This window comes from Lachnellula hyalina (genome assembly GCF_007821495.1).
Source record: "Lachnellula hyalina strain CBS 185.66 chromosome Unknown contig00019, whole genome shotgun sequence".
NCBI classification, from domain to species: domain Eukaryota; kingdom Fungi; phylum Ascomycota; class Leotiomycetes; order Helotiales; family Lachnaceae; genus Lachnellula; species Lachnellula hyalina.
The window spans coordinates 249,622-271,405 of NW_022157133.1; the positions used below are offsets into that span (position 1 = coordinate 249,622).

The 21,784-nt window shown below is 46.9% G+C and overlaps 10 protein-coding genes across 10 annotated transcripts; 3 read left to right on the forward strand and 7 right to left on the reverse strand.

The window, feature by feature from the left end:
- Positions 1 to 98: 98 nt before the first annotated feature.
- On the reverse strand, positions 99 to 1,079 carry fabG_8 (3-oxoacyl-[acyl-carrier-protein] reductase; the record flags this gene model as incomplete). Its single annotated transcript, XM_031146405.1, has 4 exons — positions 99 to 128; positions 185 to 347; positions 394 to 877; positions 995 to 1,079. The coding sequence occupies 4 exons, from the start codon at positions 1,077 to 1,079 to the stop codon at positions 99 to 101; spliced, it is 762 nt and encodes a 253-aa protein (XP_031008084.1).
- Positions 1,080 to 1,789: 710 nt separating this feature from the next.
- Positions 1,790 to 3,774, forward strand: stcW_7 (putative sterigmatocystin biosynthesis monooxygenase; the record flags this gene model as incomplete). Its single annotated transcript, XM_031146406.1, has 3 exons — positions 1,790 to 2,146; positions 2,198 to 3,654; positions 3,714 to 3,774. The coding sequence occupies 3 exons, from the start codon at positions 1,790 to 1,792 to the stop codon at positions 3,772 to 3,774; spliced, it is 1,875 nt and encodes a 624-aa protein (XP_031008083.1).
- A 97-nt stretch (positions 3,775 to 3,871) lies between these two features.
- LHYA1_G001424 (putative uncharacterized oxidoreductase) lies at positions 3,872 to 5,128 on the reverse strand (the record flags this gene model as incomplete). The annotated part of the gene is made up of 4 exons (XM_031146407.1): positions 3,872 to 4,174; positions 4,244 to 4,446; positions 4,494 to 4,920; positions 5,012 to 5,128. 4 exons carry the CDS (start codon positions 5,126 to 5,128, stop codon positions 3,872 to 3,874), a joined length of 1,050 nt encoding a protein of 349 aa, XP_031008127.1.
- A 208-nt stretch (positions 5,129 to 5,336) lies between these two features.
- apdG_1 (Acyl-CoA dehydrogenase) lies at positions 5,337 to 6,811 on the reverse strand (the record flags this gene model as incomplete). The annotated part of the gene is made up of 5 exons (XM_031146408.1): positions 5,337 to 5,797; positions 5,840 to 6,163; positions 6,215 to 6,392; positions 6,445 to 6,488; positions 6,529 to 6,811. The coding sequence occupies 5 exons, from the start codon at positions 6,809 to 6,811 to the stop codon at positions 5,337 to 5,339; spliced, it is 1,290 nt and encodes a 429-aa protein (XP_031008126.1).
- Positions 6,812 to 7,205: 394 nt separating this feature from the next.
- lvr_1 (Levodione reductase) lies at positions 7,206 to 8,198 on the reverse strand (the record flags this gene model as incomplete). The annotated part of the gene is made up of 3 exons (XM_031146409.1): positions 7,206 to 7,751; positions 7,805 to 7,845; positions 7,883 to 8,198. The coding sequence occupies 3 exons, from the start codon at positions 8,196 to 8,198 to the stop codon at positions 7,206 to 7,208; spliced, it is 903 nt and encodes a 300-aa protein (XP_031008081.1).
- A 291-nt stretch (positions 8,199 to 8,489) lies between these two features.
- Positions 8,490 to 9,509, forward strand: fabG_2 (3-oxoacyl-[acyl-carrier-protein] reductase; the record flags this gene model as incomplete). Its single annotated transcript, XM_031146410.1, has 4 exons — positions 8,490 to 8,589; positions 8,639 to 8,863; positions 8,921 to 9,182; positions 9,236 to 9,509. The coding sequence occupies 4 exons, from the start codon at positions 8,490 to 8,492 to the stop codon at positions 9,507 to 9,509; spliced, it is 861 nt and encodes a 286-aa protein (XP_031008080.1).
- Positions 9,510 to 10,229: 720 nt separating this feature from the next.
- Positions 10,230 to 11,560, reverse strand: OLE1_1 (Acyl-CoA desaturase; the record flags this gene model as incomplete). The annotated part of the gene is made up of 3 exons (XM_031146411.1): positions 10,230 to 10,312; positions 10,365 to 11,297; positions 11,350 to 11,560. 3 exons carry the CDS (start codon positions 11,558 to 11,560, stop codon positions 10,230 to 10,232), a joined length of 1,227 nt encoding a protein of 408 aa, XP_031008076.1.
- Positions 11,561 to 13,698: 2,138 nt separating this feature from the next.
- On the reverse strand, positions 13,699 to 17,054 carry BGL1_0 (Beta-glucosidase; the record flags this gene model as incomplete). The annotated part of the gene is made up of 8 exons (XM_031146412.1): positions 13,699 to 14,903; positions 14,951 to 15,134; positions 15,186 to 15,553; positions 15,606 to 15,803; positions 15,937 to 16,059; positions 16,116 to 16,412; positions 16,546 to 16,690; positions 16,986 to 17,054. 8 exons carry the CDS (start codon positions 17,052 to 17,054, stop codon positions 13,699 to 13,701), a joined length of 2,589 nt encoding a protein of 862 aa, XP_031008075.1.
- A 789-nt stretch (positions 17,055 to 17,843) lies between these two features.
- Positions 17,844 to 19,437, reverse strand: ERG24 (Delta(14)-sterol reductase; the record flags this gene model as incomplete). The annotated part of the gene is made up of 3 exons (XM_031146413.1): positions 17,844 to 18,964; positions 19,057 to 19,316; positions 19,367 to 19,437. 3 exons carry the CDS (start codon positions 19,435 to 19,437, stop codon positions 17,844 to 17,846), a joined length of 1,452 nt encoding a protein of 483 aa, XP_031008156.1.
- A 798-nt stretch (positions 19,438 to 20,235) lies between these two features.
- LHYA1_G001431 (putative mannose 6-phosphate receptor-like protein) lies at positions 20,236 to 21,692 on the forward strand (the record flags this gene model as incomplete). Its single annotated transcript, XM_031146414.1, has 3 exons — positions 20,236 to 20,594; positions 20,647 to 21,100; positions 21,528 to 21,692. The coding sequence occupies 3 exons, from the start codon at positions 20,236 to 20,238 to the stop codon at positions 21,690 to 21,692; spliced, it is 978 nt and encodes a 325-aa protein (XP_031008157.1).
- Positions 21,693 to 21,784: the final 92 nt, after the last annotated feature.

Below are 21,784 nucleotides of genomic sequence, written 5' to 3' on the forward strand. Positions count from 1 at the left end.
AGAGACAATTTCGCAATAAATATTCAAGCAATTAGATGAGACTAGAATGATGACTGATATTGGAAGAAGTATTTAATAGAGGCTAGTAGTCTGCACCATTATTGAAATCCTCCATCCACATTGATCGTCTGATACATGATTTAGTATAATTAGCTTTACGCGCGCTGTGGTACGGTGCACTTACGCTAGATGTGATATATCCAGAAACTTCACTCAACAGGAACAAAATGACCTTGGAAACCTCTTCCGGTTGAGCAATACGCTTGAGAGCCGTCCTCGAGAGCAGTCTATCGTTGATTTGCTCAGCTGTTCCGAGCGCCTTTGCTAACGGTGTATCAATTACCCCTCTGATGACAGTCAGCGGAGTCTCTTAGCCTGGATTGATATACGTACGGTGCAATTGCATTGACCCTGACACCGCGATGGCCAAACTCCTGTGCCGCGCATTTACTCAAAGAAATAACACCCCATTTGGCGGTACCGTAAGGTGCATTCCATGGCGTGCCACGCTGACCAGCGATACTCGCAGCATTTACGATTGATCCATTGTCCTTAATATATTTCAATTCTGCTTTCAAGCTGTTCTTGACACCCGTAAGATTCACAGCCATCATCCAATCCCAGTCTTTGTCCTCAATTGTCTCAAGAGCATAGCCTTTGCCCTTGAATCCCTGGGTCCCGATAGTACCGGCCATGTTTGCTGCTCCGTGAATACCCCCAAACGTATCAGAAACTTCTTTCACCGCCGCTTCCAGAGGTGCGTAGTTAGAGACATCAACGGCGAAAGCAAGACCTTTAGCACCGATTCGGGTTACTTCCTCTAAAACGTCATCTGGCTTTCGAAGGTCCAACAAGCCAACATTGGCTCCTTGCCTGGCTATGATAAGTTTAGTATTATATGCGACGGTGATGTCTTTCTATAAGTGCGGGTGGAAGACTTGGGGCCCACATTTCTAAAATTGGGATATGAGACACTTTCTGATAGATAACTTACCCAGAAATAGAGCTGTGGTACGACCTTGACCTGAAGCTGCACCTGTGATAATATAGGTCTTGCCTTTGAGATCACTGTAAGACATAGTGATTTTAGTTGGTATTGAAAGATAATTTGGTGAGGTGTGGTTATGTCAATGTTCGTTAACAGAATACAAATCTGGTTGAAAAAGGATTCCTCGGGGCAGCTTCACTTAATAATATGGGTTTGATATCTATTAAGAGGTAGGCTTAGTTAGATAGCACTAACAAATGTTTACTCCGAATGCAAGTCTACCCGAATTTGTGTTCCGTCAACCGAGACTCCAAACCTCTCTACAGCTCGAGTCAGACACGCAGATAATTTCAGGCACAAAATGGCCCAACGGCGACAATACAGATCGTTTGTCCAGGAAAACAGTGCCGCATAAAATGTTTCTTTATCTTCCGGATCCCCGATGCGAAGTTCGGTTCAGGAAAAAGGGGAGGGGGAAGGGGAAAGGGAAATTAAGCGAGACTCGGAAACGCCAAGACTCAACACAGGAATATCCGAGGAGCCATCTCTCGTTCCGAACACATCGAGATGATGATTCCGAATCTCTTTCTCCGACTTCAAGCGATCGACAACAATGGATCATATCCAACATCCGCGAAGAGGAGTCTCGATGTGGCGGCCGCGGGTGTTATGGGATTTGTTCTATTTGAGCAATCGCGCGACGCAGGATAATGAAAACTTTATGTTGTTCCTGATTCAAAAAACCATTCACTTTATATTCCCACCACTCAATTTTGATCAGTCCAACGTAAAGCTTACATCATGGTTGCAAACGATGGCTTGAAAGGTCCTGGCAATGAAGTCAAAGTTGCTCACTCCGTTGTCAATGGCCACCCTGAGGAACCTGCCCTGAACCCCATCCAAGCAACGGCAGCATATAAGAATAAGAATCCAGTAGCATATGACCTCTCGAAACAGTATTTCGACACCCCGAGAAGACTCAAGATAGTGGTCGCTGGGGCAGGTTGTAGCGCTCTGGACTTAGCCCACCAGGTCGAAACAGGGGGGTTAAAAAACATCGACCTTCAGATTCTGGAGAAAAACGCCGGACTGGGAGGCACATGGTACGAGAACAGATACCCAGGATGTGCCTGTGATATACCAGCTCACAACTACTTGGTAAGCATTTGCGATACAAACGCATTGTTCTCAGCTTCTAACAGCATTCAGTTCACCTGGGCCCCAAATCCCAATTGGTCCTCATTTTACGTCTCTGCCCCGGAGATTCTTGAATACCTTGAGGATGTTGCCGAAAAGTTTCATCTCACTAAATACATCACGACCAGACGAAAGGTTATTGGAGCAAAATGGGTCGAAGAGAAACAAAAGTGGGAAGTGCTGAGTAGGCGAACAGATGGACGGAGGAATGTTATTTCAGCAGATGGTGTCACATCTGGTGAAGTGGGAGAGGATCTGATTGAAGAGTGCGACATCTTTATCAACGCAAGTGGATTTTTCAATAACTGGCGATGGCCTAATACCCCCGGTCGGGAGAGCTACCAAGGCACTATGGTCCACAGCGCTGATTACCAGCCTTCTATTGATCTTCGTGGGAAGAGGGTGGCCGTCATTGGGAACGGCAGCAGCGGGATTCAAGTCACCGCTGCTGTTCAAAAGGTTGCTGCTCACATGACCGTTTTCATTCGACATCCGACTTGGGTCACGTCGAACATGGGTTCACGATTCATTCCGCCTGGAAAGAAGAATTTTTGCTTCGACAGCGAACAGAAGAACAAATGGATTGAGAACCCAAAGGAATATCTTGAGTATCGGAAAGAGGTCGAAAAGGAACTTAATTTCAGGTTCCCTCTCTTTATCCGAGACACACCACAGCAGGCCATGGCGAAGGAATTCACCATCAAAGATATGACTTCCCGTCTAGCTGGTAAGCCAGAGCTTCAGACAACGCTTTTGCCAGACTTCGCTGTTGGATGTCGCCGGCCGACCCCGGGCACTGGCTACCTCGAAGCTTTGTGTGCCGATAACACCGAATTGGTGTGGGGAGAACTCGAATCCTTCACCAAAACTGGCATCAAGTCTGCAGGAGATGGAAGAGAGCGTGACTTTGATGTGATTATTGCTGCTACGGGATTTGACATGTCGTTCGTCCCTCGTTGGCCAATCGTGGGCAGGAACGGCGTCGATCTTCAGAAAGAGTGGGCAAAAGATCCGGCTTGCTATATGTCAGCCATCGCCAAAGACATGCCGAACTACTTCGTTTACCTTGGGCCGGGCTCTCCAGTTGGCCATGGATCCCTCATAACATCCATTGAGCGCATTACTCTATACATCTGCGACATAGTCACCAAGCTCCAAAGAGAGAACTACACCTCATTTACCTTGAAGCCTGGTAAAGTGGAAGCATATCAATCCCAGATGATGGCGTGGCTGGATAAGACTGTTTGGGGAGATAGTTGTCAGAGCTCTTTCAAGAATGGAACAGTCACTGGAGCGCTTCATGCTTTCCATCCTGGCTCGCGCTTGCATTACTTTGAGTTATTGAGACGCCATCGATACGAGGACTTTGATTGGACGAGTGGATGTCCAGAACCAGAGTTGGATTATGCCTGGTTCAATAACGGTTTCCTGGGTCATGAATTGGAAACCGATATCACTGCGGACCCAACGTAAGCACTACTCGTCTCCCCATATCACATTGAATCGTGTGCTGACTTGACAATTTTAGATGGTATCTTGATCAGGAAGATACAATTCTGTCCGCATTCCCAGGCGACGTAAAGGCTTAGATAGTAGAATGAATCAATGATTTTCTAAAAATTAGCTCTGAAATCATGAACCTGTTTGCATTTCTCATCAAAACTTCATTTATTATTTTCCTTCACTCTAAGTCCTTTTAGCTATTTCTAACAATTGCCTCGCCAGTTGGAGAAAGGTTTCCTCCTTGTTTCGAAATGCTAATCCCAAGACGTTTCTCGCTGTGTCAGTGTCCACCGAATACCCATTTGTAGGGAAAGTGTCTTCTCCCGGTTTACCAATGGGAGTGCTTTCAGCCAGCGTTGTGATTGCAGAGCGGAGTATATCCGCGATCTCTTGAGAGGTCACGCTCCCAGCTGCTATGATGATTCTTCTGTTCCCAATCTCGGGCTTCGTCACAGCACGTATATGAGCTAGGGCCAGGTCCTGAGTCTGTTAGTATAATATGTTGGTTTTAAATCTTCAGCATCGCTCCAAAATAGGGAAATATTTATCACTTACTCTCACATCAACATACCAGTACACCCCATTTGGTGGCATTTCCAAATCTTTTGAAGAATCGAGAAACAAGTTCCAAATCCGCAAATTTGACTCATTCAACTGGGAAATGTCCCGTATCGAGTGTAAGAGGGGGCCATATACCATAGGTGGATTCAAAGAAACCAGATCAAAATGCGGCTTTTGTTCTTCCATGAATTCCCACGCTAGATCGATCAGTCATCACCCTTATCTGAGGAAGAATTGTACTTACCGCACTTCTCAGAGAACGTTTTGCTGGCTCGATACACCGTTGAGTAATTTGCTGCTCGAATTGCTTCATCTCTCGTCACTGGATTCCAGTCTTTTGCCGTCCACATTCTACCGTCCTTGGGCGCAGCCTCCGAATAGTCCATTACAGCCGCAATACTACTTAGGATGATGACTCTCTTCACTGTGTTGTGGTCTCTAGCGCCATAGAGAATGGACATTGTTCCCCTAACGGCGGGGTCAAGTAGATCTTCGTTACTGGTTACATCCCGGTACAAAAATGGCGATGCAGTGTGTATGACAGTGTCGAATGGTTCCTTAGACTCAAATGCGCGGGAGAACGCATTGTGGGCCGTGATGTCAGCAACAAGACAAAAGTCGAGCTTTCGGCCTGCGTTTGAGTGAGTTTGGAGGATTGTGTCTGCTTTAGCCTAAGATTCTCGAACTTAGAATATATTTAATAGAATGCCTCAATGAGACATTTGCATAATTGTTTCCCAGATTTCCAGTCGATCAACGTACCTGCGATCTGACAACTGCTCGAACAGAGAAGCCCGCAGAAAGAAGTTCAGCAAGAATGTGATTTCCAATGAAGCCGTTGGCTCCTGTCAGTAAGACACGGTGTGTATCACTACTCATGATTGCAAAGACGACCCTACGAGGCAGTTACTACAACGATGGGGTCCGATCGTTCCATACCTTTATAGTAGATCCATCAAGGCTCGGAAGTCACTCGGAACAGGATGCTTGAATAAAGAGACCAGCGATAGACATAGATGATTACCGCACATTATGCGTTAGTTTCAGTTTTAGATTAGAAGAATGTCATATTTAGTACGGAACTAAATCACAGTTTCGCCAACTTCTTCAGCGACTTCGTAATCATGTCTTGCAGTATCTCCTCACTTCCACCGCTCACAACCAAAACCCTCACATCCCGACTAATCTGCTCAACTCTCGCACCTGCGCCTGTCCTCGAATAACCCAGCCCGCCAAATACCTGTTGTGTCTCCCTTGATATCTTCTCAAGATTATGAGCAGCCTGAACTTTCAAAAGCGCTGCGAGGGGGGAAAATTCCAATGGCGAAGTTCTAACTGAACGGTGGACCAAACTTTCCATAAAGAACTGGGTGGGTTCGATGAGTCCGGCCATCTTGGAGAACTTTTGGCGAATTACTTGGTTCTCAAAAAGTGGTTTCCCAAACGTCTCGCGCTTCAAGGCATGCTTGTAACTATCCTCCAGAGCAACTCGGCAAAGTCGGAGTGCTGTGATTCCCACCCACAACCGCTCATGAGTGAAAGCTGAGGCTATTAGTTGAGCTCAAAGTGTACGATATAATGGTTGCTTACTGGACATAATGATCTCGAATCCTTTGTTTTCCACACCTAGCAGATTCTCCACTGGGACCAAAACTTCATCTAGATCTACGAATGTTGAGCCACTGGACTTTACACCCGAATTCTCCATCTTAGTTCTGGCTATACCCTTTGTTGATAGATCCACAATGAACACAGATACTCCTTTGGGTCCTGGACCACCCGTTCTAGCAGCACATAATGCATGAGTTGCCCATTGACCTTGCGTGACCCATTTCTTCTGGCCATTGAGAACATAGTGCTTTCCGTCTTTTGACTTATCTGCTGTCGTAGTCATTCCACCAACATCAGAACCAACTAAAATATGTCAAATCAACGATTTTGTAGTGGGCTGCAGGGCATACGGACTATCAGGCTCCGTAATCATCAAGCAATGCCTTTGTGTTCCTCGGAGCAAAGGTGCGAGGTACTTTTGCTTTTGTAGTTGATTTCCGTACACCGAGAGAGGGGCACCGCCGACTGTAGCTCCTCCATTTATTCCCCAAACAGTTCCCAGATATCCGCATCTCGCCATTTCATCGATGAGCTAAGACCCCGTTGGTCAAGTTTCAATAGAAATAAACTAAAGGATGACTTACTATGGAATCATGGAATTCGTCCCATTCTGTTTCAACGTCAGTTCCTATCAGCCATAAATACAAACTTCGGGAACTTGTAATTACCACTTGCATTGATACCAGCAGGGAGCTTTATTCCAGCCAATTGGTCAATCGGCAGCGGAAACACAGCTGCGGCAAGGAATCCAAGTGAGGCATGTTTCTTGAAGTTTTCCTCAGGAACGAACCCCTGCTGTTCCCACTGCGCGACGTTCGGTGCTATTTGGGTGTCAACATAATTGCGGATGAATTTCTGTAACGCTCGATGGCTGTCTTTATAGTACGGGTTTGTTTTGTCTTGGTGCCAACTTGGATCTGCGAAGGGAATGGAGGAAGTAATTTCTGCCATCCTGTGAGTCGAAGGGAAAATGAGATTGTTTTGGAGTGAGTATGAATTGAACTCATTGCGGGGATAGAAGTACAAGTACAAATATAAATGCTGCAGGCCAAGGCTATGGTGGCAGTACTTTAGCGAAGGGGGTGGGGTCAATATAGTGATTTAGGGGTTACCGAATGTCATTCCGAGCATTTCCAGGCCCGAAATGATCCCATTTTAGCGATGCTAGGTAGCTGTTTAGCATGGAAATACTCTAAATGCAAATGCGTGTTCACAATGGACCATTGGCACACTAAATAGATTTAGGGTAGAGAGTCATAATGCGATAGCTTTTTATATATCGACCACTGCGATGTATAAATTTGAGAATATAATATGTCTTCCTCAGACATGTCAATGACAAACATTAATACTGCGCAGTTTTACCGCCATCGACCATGATCATACTGCCATGGATGTAGCTCGCCTTAGAACTACTCAAGAATACACAAGTATCTGCTATCTCTTCTGAGTATGCGTTCCTTCCCAAAGGCGGTTCACCAACCGTGCTTCGCTGATCTTCCCCAGTACCAAATTTACTCTCCATCTCCTTCCTCTGCACAAGCATAGGCGTGTCCACCAACCCAGGACACACAGCATTTATTCTAATCCTATCGTTTCCATGATCAACTGAGAAAGACCGAGTGATTCCCACAACTGCGTGTTTCGATACCACGTAGGGCATGATGTTTGGGATTGCGGTAATGCCACAGGTGGATGCTATATTTACTATACTTCCTCGTTGCCCTCTTCTGAGATCAGATCTCTCGCATGTAACCCTCGGATCCTGGCTTCGCATGGCTTGAGCCTCAGCCTGCGTACAAAACAAGAGACCACGAGCGTTGACTGAATGTATTCTGTCGAACTCAGCAATGTCGTAGTCTGCCGCCAACGATCTGTCACGGCATGTTACCTAGAATGATTCATAAATTATTGGTCTTCAAAGTAAAGGTTAAGAGTGCTTACACCAGCAACATTGACGGCTGGAGGGTATGGAGAGTCAGATTCTGTACGATATAGGTGATAAATGTTCCTGACACTTACCATAATCGAGTCGACCGAATGTTTCTACCGTCTTTTTGACCATTTTATTCACCGCATCTTGATTAGATACATCCACCAGCAATTCGAGGACTTGAGCCTTTTCATCATGCGATTTTATCAGTTGAGTCGTTTTCTCGAGCCCGGATGCACTCATATCGGCAATTGTTAATCTTTGGCATCCTTCTTGAACAAAAGCAACTGCTGTCGCTTGCCCGATCCCAGAGCCTGCACCAAAGTAAGTGTATATAAGGACAATATTGAAAGGAATATTATTACCTGCCCCAGTAATAAGACATATCCCATTCAACATCGGCATTTTTCTCGATGTGCAGTGTGACTCTGTTAGATTATTTTTGAGCTAACATTACCTACAAAGTTGTTTAGATTTGCTGAAGAATAAACGTGAGGGGGGAGTTGCTATAATTGAATAAACGTGATTGGGCAACGAACCGAACCCCCTTTCCGAATGTTCGGAACTCAATTCCGAAAATTGGTTCCACATTTCTAATTGGATGGAACTCACCAAGGCATTTTATTTCAAGAGCCTGGTGGTCTCACCTCAGGTACTCGCTTGGGCTGTTCTCCAACAGGTACTGATGCTGCAAAAATGACAGACCGTTTAGCTCAACTCAGCAACCACTTGGCACAGCCTTCTGATCCAACTCGCCTCGATGGGCAGGTCGTTTTGATTACCGGAGCAGCACAAGGTACGTTTAGAGGACCTGTAGGAGAATTTTTGAACTCAGCGAGACACAGGGATTGGGAGAGCCACGGCTGAGCTGCTCGCTTCAAAGGGGGCCAAAATTGCCATCAACGATCTCGACAAAGAAAGGGCCAACGCAGCCGTTGAAGCTTTACAGAAAGCTGGTCATGAAGCATTTTGCTATTGCGGAGATGTGATGGATGTCAAATTTCCGCCCCGACTCATCAAAGCAGTTTTGGAAAGATTCGGCCGAATCAATGTACTTGTCAACAGTGCAGGTATGAAAATCGCCCTAGTAATGCAAGGCTATATGAGTAGGCACTAAATATGTGCAGGGTTTTTGAACGATGCGGCAATCCACAAAATGACAGAAGAAAAATTCGATGTTGTCATGAAAATACATAACTATACACCTTATCGGATGATACATGCTTTGTCTGGGCATTGGATGGACCCTGCAAATCGAGCAATGACCAAGACGATCATTAATATATCTTCGACTTCCGGACTTCACGGAGCAATGGGCCAAATCAACTATGCTACCGCCAAAGCTGGAATCATAGGACTCACGAAGACGGTAGCAGCAGAGTGGGGCCGGTAAGTAGCACGACTTCGAGCGTAGATGCAGTACTGATTCATGTGAACCTTAGATATGGTGTTCGTTGCAATACTGTGGCATATGGATGGATTGATACTCGAATGACTAAACCTCCAGATCCAGATGAGAAAGTTGTGATTGGAGGTCAACAGATTATGTCGGGAATCCCTTTAAATGCAAAGAAGTGGAGGGATACTAGTGACATCGCTGTGGGCAGACCTGGAACAGTGGAGGATGCTGCTGGAGTTATGCTTTTCTTGGCAAGTCCCTTGTCAGCTTATGTAACCGGAACTTGCGTAGAGTGTACAGGCGGAAGGTACATGTAAACAAGGGGTTTATGACTGTAATTAAAAGAGCTTTCCGTAAAACAGTATGTTTCCCCTGCGGGGCTGGCTAATTAATGACTGCTATAACAAACATTATCGTTATTACTAAGAATTACGAATTGCGAAGGAAGTCATGCAAGTCGCGTTGAATTTTGACTCCAGGAGGATTTTGGAATAGTCTCTTTTTTCTCTTTTTATTCGGGTGAGTGTTTGATCTATTATTTTTTAAGAGAAGAATATGGGGGAGGAGGGCGCCGAGTTACCTTTCAGAACCTAGCTTGTCAAGGTTTACGGTAATTTAGCCCAGAAGGTTTCGACGATTATGGATAGAAGGTAAGTAGCGTAGACTATGGAAACATCCTAAACTTAGAGGAAGACGAGCTCTTTATCAGCACCCCGTCACCAAAAAAGAGATATTTGCAAGCCTGCCGCACAAGGACGCTTTTGAGCTAAGATCAGAGACTGGAAGAATGCCAAATTTCATTTTTCTTTCCGTCATATTCAAGGTCCTGCCTTCAACAATTTCTAATCTGTCCACTCCACGTGATGTTTATGTTGCCACCTTCGATATCTTTACCCTCTTCATCAAACTCATGGAAAGAATGGTTGAAGCAAGTCCCTCCTTACAAAATTGACGAATTGTGAAAGCCGGAAGTCCAAGCCAGACTATGAAAATTAATCCTAGGCAATCATTTTGCGAGCCATTTCACCCCTTCACCATCATTTCTCTTTTTCCGGCTCGTCTGCTCCAACTAGCGCCGCAATCCGGAAGTCGTCGAGCAGATTATGAGCAGCGTTTGAATCTGATTTTACTATTAGTAAAATTGCCGGTTTTCAGGGAACATCATAACTTACGTTCATAGACTTCTCCATTGAATTGAGCTGTGGCATCCTTGCCAATATATGCGCTGATGATGCCTTTACCACCAGGGTGCTCATTATAGAAAGGTTCAATATCATGTACGATACCATTGATAATAATCAATGATTGACCACCGTCCTTAACGGCACCCTCAAAGTCTTGCCAGGTCATCTGCGGCAACTGTGCAGGGGGGACTCCCCATTTCAGACTCGACTTAAACACCTCCAGCTTCTTGTTTTGCTGCTGGTATTCGCCTTTCCCGATGACGTTGTCAGAGCTCCTGCTAAGATCATCTGCGAAACCAGTCTGTTCGCAGACCCAGATGAACCATTTCGAGGGGTCGTATTGCCACCACTTGACGCCGTTGCGGTAATCGGTTGGAAACTCGTGATGGAAGTTGTGATAACCTTCCCCTAGGGTCAAAATTGCGGTGAAAAGATGATCGCGGGGTGAGTGTTTGTCATCGTACGGTGTGTCGCCGAGCCAATGCGCGAGAGAATTGATGCAGAATGTTCCTTGTTGGAAGAAGAAGATACGGAGGAGAGCTGAGTAGGCAAGGCCTCCCCACCAATCATTCCATCCGTAGCCGGCAACAACGGTTGGGAATACTATGCCCATTATCAGGGAAATGACCTCGTAGTTGTTGTGCTGCCACATGACTAGGCGGTTTGAGGTGAGATCTTTGATGTCTACTGCTGGTAAAGGGGTTTGTCGCGGGAAGAGAATCCATCCCATATGGGCGTGGAAAATCCCTTGCTCAATAGAATGAGGGTCTTCGGGTGTATCGACGTATCGATGATGAACACGGTGGGTGGTAGCCCACCATAGAGCCGACTTTTGGAAACCGGCCGCACCACCAAGTAATAAATATAGCTGCAAAAGGCTTCCAGCATTGTAAGACTTGTGAGACCATAATCGGTGGTAGCCTAGATTTCTTTTGTGAACAAGTCAAGGCACATGAGTATCTGGGCTTCCCACCTGCAGTAACGCCAACACCAGTGAGAAAGTAGTAAAGTATGGTCCACATCGCCGTTTCTATCCGTAAAGGGGTGTGAAGGGAAAGCCAAAGCCCATAGACCGGCGGCAATACCCCTTTCCAAATTGCATACAGACCGACACCCATAAAGGTCAACCTAGCGGTTGGGTTGGGAACCCGTCCCTCATCCATAATGGCACCGGCGGCAGACATATGGGAGAGAAATAAATAGGTATGGCAACAAATGGCCTTTTCATTCCAAAACCAAAAGGCAAGAGGGACTTTCAAATCATATGTGCCGTAGTCTCATTATATAGGAATGAGACTACTTTGCTTGAAAGTGCATATCAGTCGAAGGAAATACCAAAGATGCTCGAATAGACCGGGGCAATGGAACTCCGGTGCGGCACAGAATTGAGGACCTGCAGAAAATGATAGACAACATGCAGAGTTGTTCGGAGTCCGTGGATGGATTGCTATCAGACGCGGAATGCTAGTGGGAGCTTACGTCTTCTCCATGCACGTATACTTTGTAAAACTTAGCAGCCGCTACTTGACCATCCTTTACCTAGCAAAACTTAGCTTAGAGAATGTTAAGCAGTCAGAAAATCTGATATTCAAACGCAGATATCATCTATCTCTTCTATTACCTTCTCAAATTTTCCGATCTGCCAATGTTGAATACCAAGGATTAAAGGCACAGTATTAAGAGAACAGGAATCATAAAATCAATTTCATTCATATCATATTCTTTACAACCGACCTTTATATCCCAAGACCGCGCAAGGCCTATAGATCCCCAGACTTATCATCCATAGGGTAGGTAAAAATCAGGTTATATAAATTCAAAAATAGCGCTCTATCAAAATCCGATTATAAGAAAGTTGTCTGAAAAAGACTGCATGATACTCAAGGGGCGTCTATGAGAGACTGCATCAATCACACATGCTAAATTGTCTTTCAGCTTGCCTTGATTGTCAGAAAAGGCCGACCGAGGTATCTTACTTAAGAGCGCCGTACCTCGCAAACGCCATAGCATCCCGATTCCCATGCTCCTTGAACGTTGAACCCCCGAACCGTGAAACAAAAACGATCCCGTCCCGTCAGCCGCCACCACTTGCAGCAAGCACCGAATGCAGGAGCGATACTGGAATATCCAACAGTCATAAAGTTTACCTACCGAAGCACAAAACCCTCCTAAATTCACGCATTCCTGAATTGGCATCATTACTAGTAGAATATGCCGATAATTCGCAAGCTATCTTCTTATCTAGCCCCGAAAGCTGAGCTACCTAATGTAAGGCTGACGGCCTCGGCGATCGGTGTCCCGAACGCTTCAGCTCATGCGGACGGAATCCTTCTTGTTTTGTGTACTAGGTAGCTTCTTTCATGTAAGCAATTAGGACAGAATGGGCATCCTCTCAAGCTAATTATTTACCTCATCAGCACATTATTAAAACTATTCTTCACTCGGATTGAAGGTTCGTGGTCAGCACAGTGCCTACCCATTTGCGGTTGGGGTACAAGAGGAGGCGGTAGCGTCTTGCAGGAAGACCCGCGATTGGTGCGGACCGTACCGTCCCCGCTACGAGTAAAAGAACGTTATACAGTGGAGCAGCACCACTATCTGAATGATAAAACACTTCTAGAATCTACTGTAAAATTGCATGTACAGTAAGATTCGGGAAACCGATTAACATTTTCCTGGACGCCATCTGTGCCTACCAACTCAGCCAGCCACTTAAATTACAGTCTTATAACACATCCATCCAACCCAGGTTTCAACCCTCTTCGCCACCCTCTCCAGCAGCCCAATAGTAATCGAATATACCTATACAATACAGTAAGTAGCTCGGGATACCTCTCGTCGCCACAAATTGAGCGGCTGAGCCATCCCTACAGTAACCGCATCGCCATCCATCCATCACTATTCCCCATACCTGGTAAAATAACAATATTCCCTCCAATCCTATCCAGCACTCATTCTCCATTCCATGCACTGTGACTTCCCTTGTAAAATCTTTGTCGTGTAGTCGCCCTCAGGATGTGTTGTGGCGTAGATACATATATCGAGACCGAATTTCAGGGGTCTTCGTCTTACACGAGCAGCAGAATTAGGACCTTACAATATTCGTATCAATATAGTCTGTCACAAAAATTCAGAGGATCGGTAGTTTGCTTTCCCAGAACATAATTAAAATTAGCTATTGTTTTGCTTTGCAATGTAATGTACCACAAGCGGCAGTTTATCCTCCTGACGAGTTCAATCCGGCTCCGATCCATCGAGCCTTCGAGGGTTCTTTTCCCGACCCTCCTTGTCTGCCTTCGCTTCGCCTATGATTACCATAAAATTACTGCAAAGTCCCACTAAGCACAAACTTCCTACTACTAGGACCGACGTAAGCAATCTTGGGGTAACTCGAGATGAACCAATTCTGTGCCACCGTGTCCCAATTACTGATATCCCTCCTCAGTACATCGGCAGTAAAAGTGGCACTTTCCCCCGCATCAATACTCAATCTCTCAAACCCACGCAACAGAACTTTCGGGTCGTTGGGGCCACCGAGACTGATATACAGCTGCGGTACCTCTTCGCCGTCCAATGGGCCAGTGTTGGTGATGGTCGCATTGACCGTGTATAATACGTCCCAGAGAGCCGGATTTCCACCTGGTCCACCACCTGCTGCGAGGAGAGGTTGAGGGAAGCCGTCTGTGGCATGGGGTGGGAGGAATTCAGAGGCATTTTGACCGTAGGAAGGGTCACCGGATGCGGCTTTCGCGTCGGTCGTGTTGAGATACGGGTATATGTACTCTGAGATGTAGCGGAACGAGCCATTAGGGAATAAGTAATCCGCTAGATTCGTCGAGAAGTTGCCTAGCACAGGCGCAAAAGCGGTCTTGCCGACACTTGCGGTGTAGTTACCCGCGTTGGCTGACTTGATAACTAGGTTGGAGTAGTTGAAGGTCGTGTAAGAAAGCCCATAACCGAATTCGTAGACTGGGGTAGAGTTGGACTTGTCGAAGCCGCGGTAGTCGATGAAGACTCCTTCCGTAAAATCGGATTGGGGGGCGCCTTTGCCATTGTTGGGCTCATACAAGATGTCTGTGCCATAGCTTTCGCGGGTCTTGCCCCAGGTGAAAGGGGTGCGGGCTGCGGGGTTGACTTTGCCGTACAAGACATCGGTGATACTGTTTCCGCTTTCTTGACCTGGGATACCAGCCCATAGGATAGCAGTAACGTTTGGGCTATCATACCACTCCGAGACGAGAGTTGGACCGGTTGAATGGATAACAACAATAGTATTGTTACACATTGATGAAATATTCTTGATCAGGGCGTCGCCAGAATGCCAAAGTGTGAGGTTGTTTCGGTCACCCTCATTTCCGTCCACACTGATGTATCCTTCTCCGGAATCAGCATTCACAAATACGATTGCAGTTATTTCAGGTGCTGATGCAAGCGCTTCAATCTGGGAGTCAGCGTAATTGTCAAGAACACTCTCATATCTAGAGTGGTCGGCGATAGCTTGGCTTTGGAGAGCAGAGTCGGGGGTGACTAAATAGTTAGCGTAGTTCTCGATATTCATCGGGATAACCACTCACTCAAGTATGGGAAATTGGCAGATCCGGATCCCCATGCCATGGCCAAAGTTCCGTTGTCGCATCCACGGTCAGAGCAGCCATTAGGTCCCAAGATATTCGAGCCAGCATCTCCACCGAAAACTCCAATGAATTTTGGTTTCGAAAGAGGAAGGGCATTATTGGTGTTCTTGAGAAGAACCGTAGACTAGTGGTAAATTAGCACTGCCTCCTCGGAACGCCGCCATGGGAAACTCACCCTAGCACCAATCTCCCGAATTAAATCACCGTGATCACCTCGAACATCCACGTGCCAGTTGACCTGCTGGTAATCCAAGCCAACTCCAGCATGTAGGGGTCCATAGGTATCGGAAGTCCAGGAATCAAAGTTGATAGGAGGCTCATCAAGTGTAAGTCCAACTTTGAAATACGCCGACATGATACGCAAAGCCATATCATCGATCTTCCATTCAGGAACAGTACCATTGAGAACAGCGAGTGTTAAGTTGGTACCCCAGAAACTGTCGCCAGTGTTGAATAACGTGTCACCAGGCATGGCCATATCGAGACCAGCTAGGGCGGATGGAGCACCAGCGTGCTGGGCTTGCCAATCACTCATGACGAAACCTGTAAAGATGAGTTTAGTGAAGTATCGAAAGCAGGACATTTCCGGGAATACCTTGAAATCCGAGTTCGTCTTTCAAAAGATTGTTAAGCATCTTCGAGTTCTGGCAAGCGTACGAGTTGTTGACTTGATTGTACGAGCACATGATACTTCCAACTCCAGCTCTAACGGCGTCCGCAAAAGGCCACAGGTAAAGTTCATGCATGGTGACATCGTCAATATTTGAAGAGAGAGCTTCGGTGATATCATAGCCTAGAATCGCGAGATTAGTATGGAAACTTATGAGTTGTGAAGTGCGGGGAGTTGACGGGTATGGCATCGTTGGCGTTCTCGACATGCCAATCCCAGACCCACCCAAAGAGAGGACAATCAATAATATACTTACCAAAACCATTCGCCTCTCCAACTTGACGGAAATGCTCCTGCTCATTCCCAATGAAATGTTTAGCACAAGCAATAATACCCGCATCCTGCGTGCCCTTGATCGTCTCGGCAATGGCGATACCAGCTAAACACGATTAGCCTCTGCTTACGTATTCTCATATCTCGTCATAAAAAACATACTCAAATACGGATCCGGTGAGAAACCCTCCCAATTCCTACCACCCTCTGGTGCTCTTCCCATAGGTCCCGCAACAGGTCCAAGTTGAACGGTTACGCCCTTGGCCTTATGCTCAGCACCCATAGCATAACCCCTCGCATAGAAAAGCTGACGGTCAAAAGTCGCAGCGACGGATTGTCCGGACGAGAAGACGGAGCTGTAGTCACTGTCTCGGATACCGACGGGCGAGTCTTGCATGCAGAGGGAGCGAAAGCCGAGGCGCGGGATGCTGCCTACTTGGCCTACGCATTGTTCTCCTTCTGTTGCTGAGGTTAGTCATTTCCTCATCCAACTCCAACTCCAAATCCAATCCCACTTGAAGTTCGGAAATTCAAGACTGGAAGGAGTATTTATTTTGGAGATACAATAAATAAAAAATGAGCCGAAACTTACCCCATCCAACACCCGTCGTCAAATTGACTTTCTCCAACAGTGTAAGTTGGCGCACAAAGTCCGTCGCCTTCGCATATGCATCACTCCACTCACCCTGTCCTGTCATCCACGGCGTAGGATAAAAGGGATCGCTTGTCGCAAGACTCTGTGATAACGTTAGACCTAATCCCGTGAGGCAGACCGCCAGCTCGAGAGTGAAAGTTGAAAGACGCCGCATCCTGTAGGAGAAGATGCGGGTTTGAAGTTGGGGATTGTGTCAATAAAGCTGCTTGTTTGCAGTTGTACAGTTTCGTCCGTTTGCATCCAATACGATTAATGTATTCGACAAATGTCCCGTGATACAGTTATAGTATGCAAGAAAAGGATACTCGACTTAAAGTATCGTTGTTTCGTTCGGTGTGAATCCGGAAGGGGGAAGAAGAAGAAAAAAGAGAACTTACATCATTACGTGCAGTCGCGCTGGTGACACAGGCGGCCAACACGGCAACAGCAGTGGCGAGTGAATGCATCTTGAACCAACAACGAGCGGACGAATACAAGAAGCTTGCTTGCAGTATTCAGAGGAGGGACCGCCCTCATATTTAAGTGTCTGGCCCACGCCAATTAATCTAAAGTGCATAACGATCAACCGTCATGGTCCAGATATACTCCATAAATACTTTACGAGCTTCCCCTCTTTGGAGCTAACCCTGTAGATGAATGAGCGGGGCGGGGCGGGCACGCGGCTCCATTCATGATCTGCACCGTTACTACTAGTAGTCTGCAAAACATTACCTGGAAGAGAAAGCGGGTGTTTTGCAGAGCTAAATTTGAAGTATGAAGTTGCGTAGTTTTGATTGGATCCAGTTCCAGGAATGGCTATACTGTACTCGAGTAAACGCCGGAAAGGAAACAGAACATACCTGGACGTCCTCGACGTCATAGGACTGGGATTCTACAGAACTCCCCTGGTTGTCGGGAGTCGGGACTTTTCCTAGTGACACCCACCATAAGAGCAGATCGATATCTCTCTCTCAAATACTTCCGGGTCTTCGCCGAATCTTCGGGTTCGCGTTCGGGTCCTCATCCCCTAAGGGTCCTTGCTCTGTTATCAAGACCTCCAAATTCGTGCCAACAAACCGGGCCCCTTCCGTTCTATCGCAAAATGTCATCTCATCATCTCATATACATCTGGTGCATTATCTATCTATAATTCCGTCCCATGTAGCCATGTTGCAAAGAGCTACTTCGCCCCATCCACGCTTCCTGTAGCGATTTGTATCATACATAGTATATTTACCTCGGCAGACCTTCATATCTCAATAGATACCAGGAATAATCCGAGACGGAACCTCCTTACAATACCTCTCCCAATCCTTCCCGTATTTCCTCTCACACTTCTCCTCATCCCTCAACTCCCGATGAACGAGCAGGATCGCAAAGTATATCAGATAAAAGTACGTGAATATCATCCCCCATCCCTTCGCAGCCCCTTGGAAAATCTCTGTAAGGCCTGTAGGTCCAGTGTAGACAAAACTGCCATCCGCAGCACTCATTCCTGTGCTAGGAACTACCGACGAGTGTTGAACCACATACCCAGCAAGTCCAGTAGGCAAGCAATATGCCCACGCTTGAATCCAGTCCCCGAAATAATTGATATGGCGTGCCGTGCCCCACCACCCGGAAATCAGCAGGCGGGACCCAGATTTTGTTTCAATGTACTTCAGATGCGCAACGCGGGGGTCATCAGGGTTGGTCCTGAAGCGGTTTTTCTCATTGTTTGCGCTGCGGAAGATGTAGTACCCTGTTCCTAAGAATGCAAGGACACCGGCTGAGCCGTAGAGGCCGAGGGAAAGGGGATACACGGCAAGGTATCGTGCTTGGATGCTGTAAATGAAAGGAACCCAGACTAGATCACCGAATGCGAGCATGAAGCCAAAACCATCGGTTGTAATATCCATTGTGGTGAGGATTGCACTCTCCATCCAGAATGAGTCTAGCACGTATAGGGTTTGGAAGGCGGTGACAAACAGGATGCTGTCGGTGATGGTGCCGTATATCTTGTATTGGTGTGCGACGAATGTGCAGTTCAAAATGATCCAGCCCATCATACCAGGTCTCAGCTCACAGAACTCCTTAATGTCGATTTCGCCCAGCAAGGGGATGGTGATGCGTGGGTTCAGTTCGCGGCCGATAAACCAGTCGTAGAGCATGTTTCCTGATATGCCTCCTGCTGCTAGCTCGCGCTTTTCTACATTTCCGGGTTTGACAGCAAAGCTACGAACGTAGACAAACGTTGCGAGGATGTATGCGATTATGATGTTGGTTGTGAGGATTTGGAGATAGTTGTCGTAGATGAAGGTCCAGACAGGGAAATCCGCGCCTTGGAGGACTGTACCGGCTGCGAGGATCGCGAGAGTGGTCATTGTAGAGGACCAGGCTGAAAAAGGTTAGAATTGTATGTTGTTGTGGAGTTTAAGAACATGCTATTAAACTTATAGTGAAGCCTGCCGCCGGTGGAAAGCTCTCCACCCTCAACCTCTTCTCCTGGCAAGACTTTGTGGAGCACGGCAGAAAGGAGATAATAGCCCAAGACCTTTGCAGAGACATCCCAACTTGCCAGGCCACGGATTCCACTCGCAGGCCATCCTACTTCGCGTTTAAGGGTCTCGATTGTCAATGTTGACGGTGAAAGAAGGGAGGGAACTGGACAGCCAGCAATGTCGTTGCAGAGGAATGTCGAGAGGTAGCAGGCAAATGGGAGTCCAAAGGAGATAGCAAAAGCACCTGGCCTGTGAAAAAGTTAGTAAAGGTATTAGAACTATTAGTAAACTTGACGTACGGTCCGAGGAACTCATAGCCATGAAAGGTAGGCTGCTTGACGGCAACGCTTTTCGAAGCTTTAGGAGCCATTCTAATATTCGGGCAACAAAGCCAATTGGTAGTAGTATCAGAAGTCGAAGCTGGGGCGGTCCATGAATGAGGTTTATGGTGCAGTTTCGAGAACTGGGAGATTACCGTTCTTCAAATCTTCGTATGGTCTCACTCTGTCTTACTCGGATTCAAAGTTTCCGATGATGGCTTCAAGAGCTATTGCGGTTTAGCTTGAAGAGGGCGCGGCCCGTGCAGTGATGCGATGCCAAGACAAGACAAGGTACCGTACCTCCGAATGAGGAAATCACATGGAAGCTTAATGATGGATCGTGAAGTTGTTGATGACCCGAATCTGTGTATACAAGATGGATGAAGGCAATATTGCTGCTTCTTCCACCTAGTCTAAGCAAACATTTATTATTGTTCCATACCTACCTAGGTAACCATTCATAGCCGCTTTGATTTACTGGTACACTGGTACTGTCTGCAGATATGCGGATTGATCCTTCCCATACAGACATACCTTACCCTACCTTACCTTAGTCCAGACTAACATCACAGAAGTTCCATCATCTTGATACGAGTCATTATCAAGGCTATCATTGACACTATGTAGTTGTATTTATATATTTATGATTTTGTAGGATGTGATGTTCTTTCCAAGGCAACGCCGAATCACATGACTATTGCACGGTACCTGCAGATCTGGCGACAACTTCACAGGTGTCCGTCCCGCTACATGCCGAGATACTGGTAGAACCAACTACAGTACATCAGCATCAGCCCCTCTATCTGTTGCGCCCCGGAGGCGCTACATTCCCCCCTCAATCCCTCGACATGCTTTTATCATTCCTCCCGAGCGCCCTCCTCATAACCCTCGCCATACATAGTGGGGTGAGTGTTGCGGCCGACGAGAAGGATAAGGTCGTGGAACCGTGTACAATCGCCTCATCCACTGGATCATTCTATGATCTAAGGAAGCTCACTATTCAGCCTCACAAAGATGGAAAGAAGGCCAACAAGAACGACAAAGTGGATGACTGGCACGCGAAAGGATATGATTACCCAGCGAATTTCACCCTCAACATCTGCGCCCCGGTCATTGGAGAAATAGACCGTCCCATTGGGGTCGACAAGCATTTATCGCAGAACGTCAGTGCCTATTATGAGTCCAAGGGTGAAATATATTCCATAGGGTCAGTCCCTCTTTTCCCCTCCCCCCACATAGCTCTTCTGACCACTTCCCAGCCAGCAATCGACAAACCTAACTCTCCGAGGAAGACGGCTAGTATTACAATACACCAATGGCTCCCCTTGCCACGCAGACAAAAGACGATCCTCCGACGACGACGACGAAGACGAAAAGAAGAGCAAAAAAGACAGCATCCGCCGCAAATCGACCCTCATATCCTTCCACTGCGACAAAGACCCCCTCGCTACCCAACCCTCCCTTACCTTCGTCGGCGCCTCCCCAGACGAATGCTCCTACCACTTCGAAGTCCTCTCCAAAAACGCTTGCATTGGCTCGGAGCCCGCAAAACAAGGCGTCGGCCCCGCAGCAGTCTTCGCCATCATCGGCGTCATCGCCATCCTCGTCTACTTCCTCGGCGGCGTCTTCTACCAGCGGAATGTAGCGCATGCGCGCGGCTGGAGACAGCTACCCAATTACAGCATGTGGGCCGGCATAGGCAGTTTTGTAAAGGTAGGCCAAGATTTCGTGCATTGGAGGCGTAAGGTGACGGGTGTGAGGGATGGTCTTTTGCCGACGATGGAGGTTAGGCCGAACTATCATCATCAGCGGGTGCAAAAGGGGTCGAAAGGGAGTTGGGAAGCTGCCCATCTCTCATGAAGTCACTCTCATGAAACTTTTCTTCTTCTTTTGGATCTTCTGGTTTGGATATTGCATTGTATTGTCAACGACAGTCAGGCATCCTGTACAAAATCGGCATATTTCTTTTCATACTATTCAAATATCTTCCCAGCATGGAATGGCATGGCATAGACATAGTATCCTGTACCTACGACGCCCAAAAATCGAGTTTTTCTTCTGTCGCTTATTCCCACATACACGTTTCTTCTCTCTCTAACCTTGTCTTGTCCAAACACTTTACTGACAATTTTCAAAACAGGACGTCTTTATAATCGCCACCTCATCTTGCGCACGCTTCATGCCCCACCGCCAAGGCTACTCGACCCTCCCCGTGTCTAGCAGCAGCCGCGGGCGAAGCAATGGACGGGGCCCAGAAGATGAAAATAGGTTGATTGACCAGCTGGATGAGGAATGGGATGATTAGAGGAATAAAAGATGAGATGGAAAACAACGGTTAGCTATTATAGGTTTCGGGCGTTATATTTGGAGGGAAATATAGGACGTTAGATTGAAGGC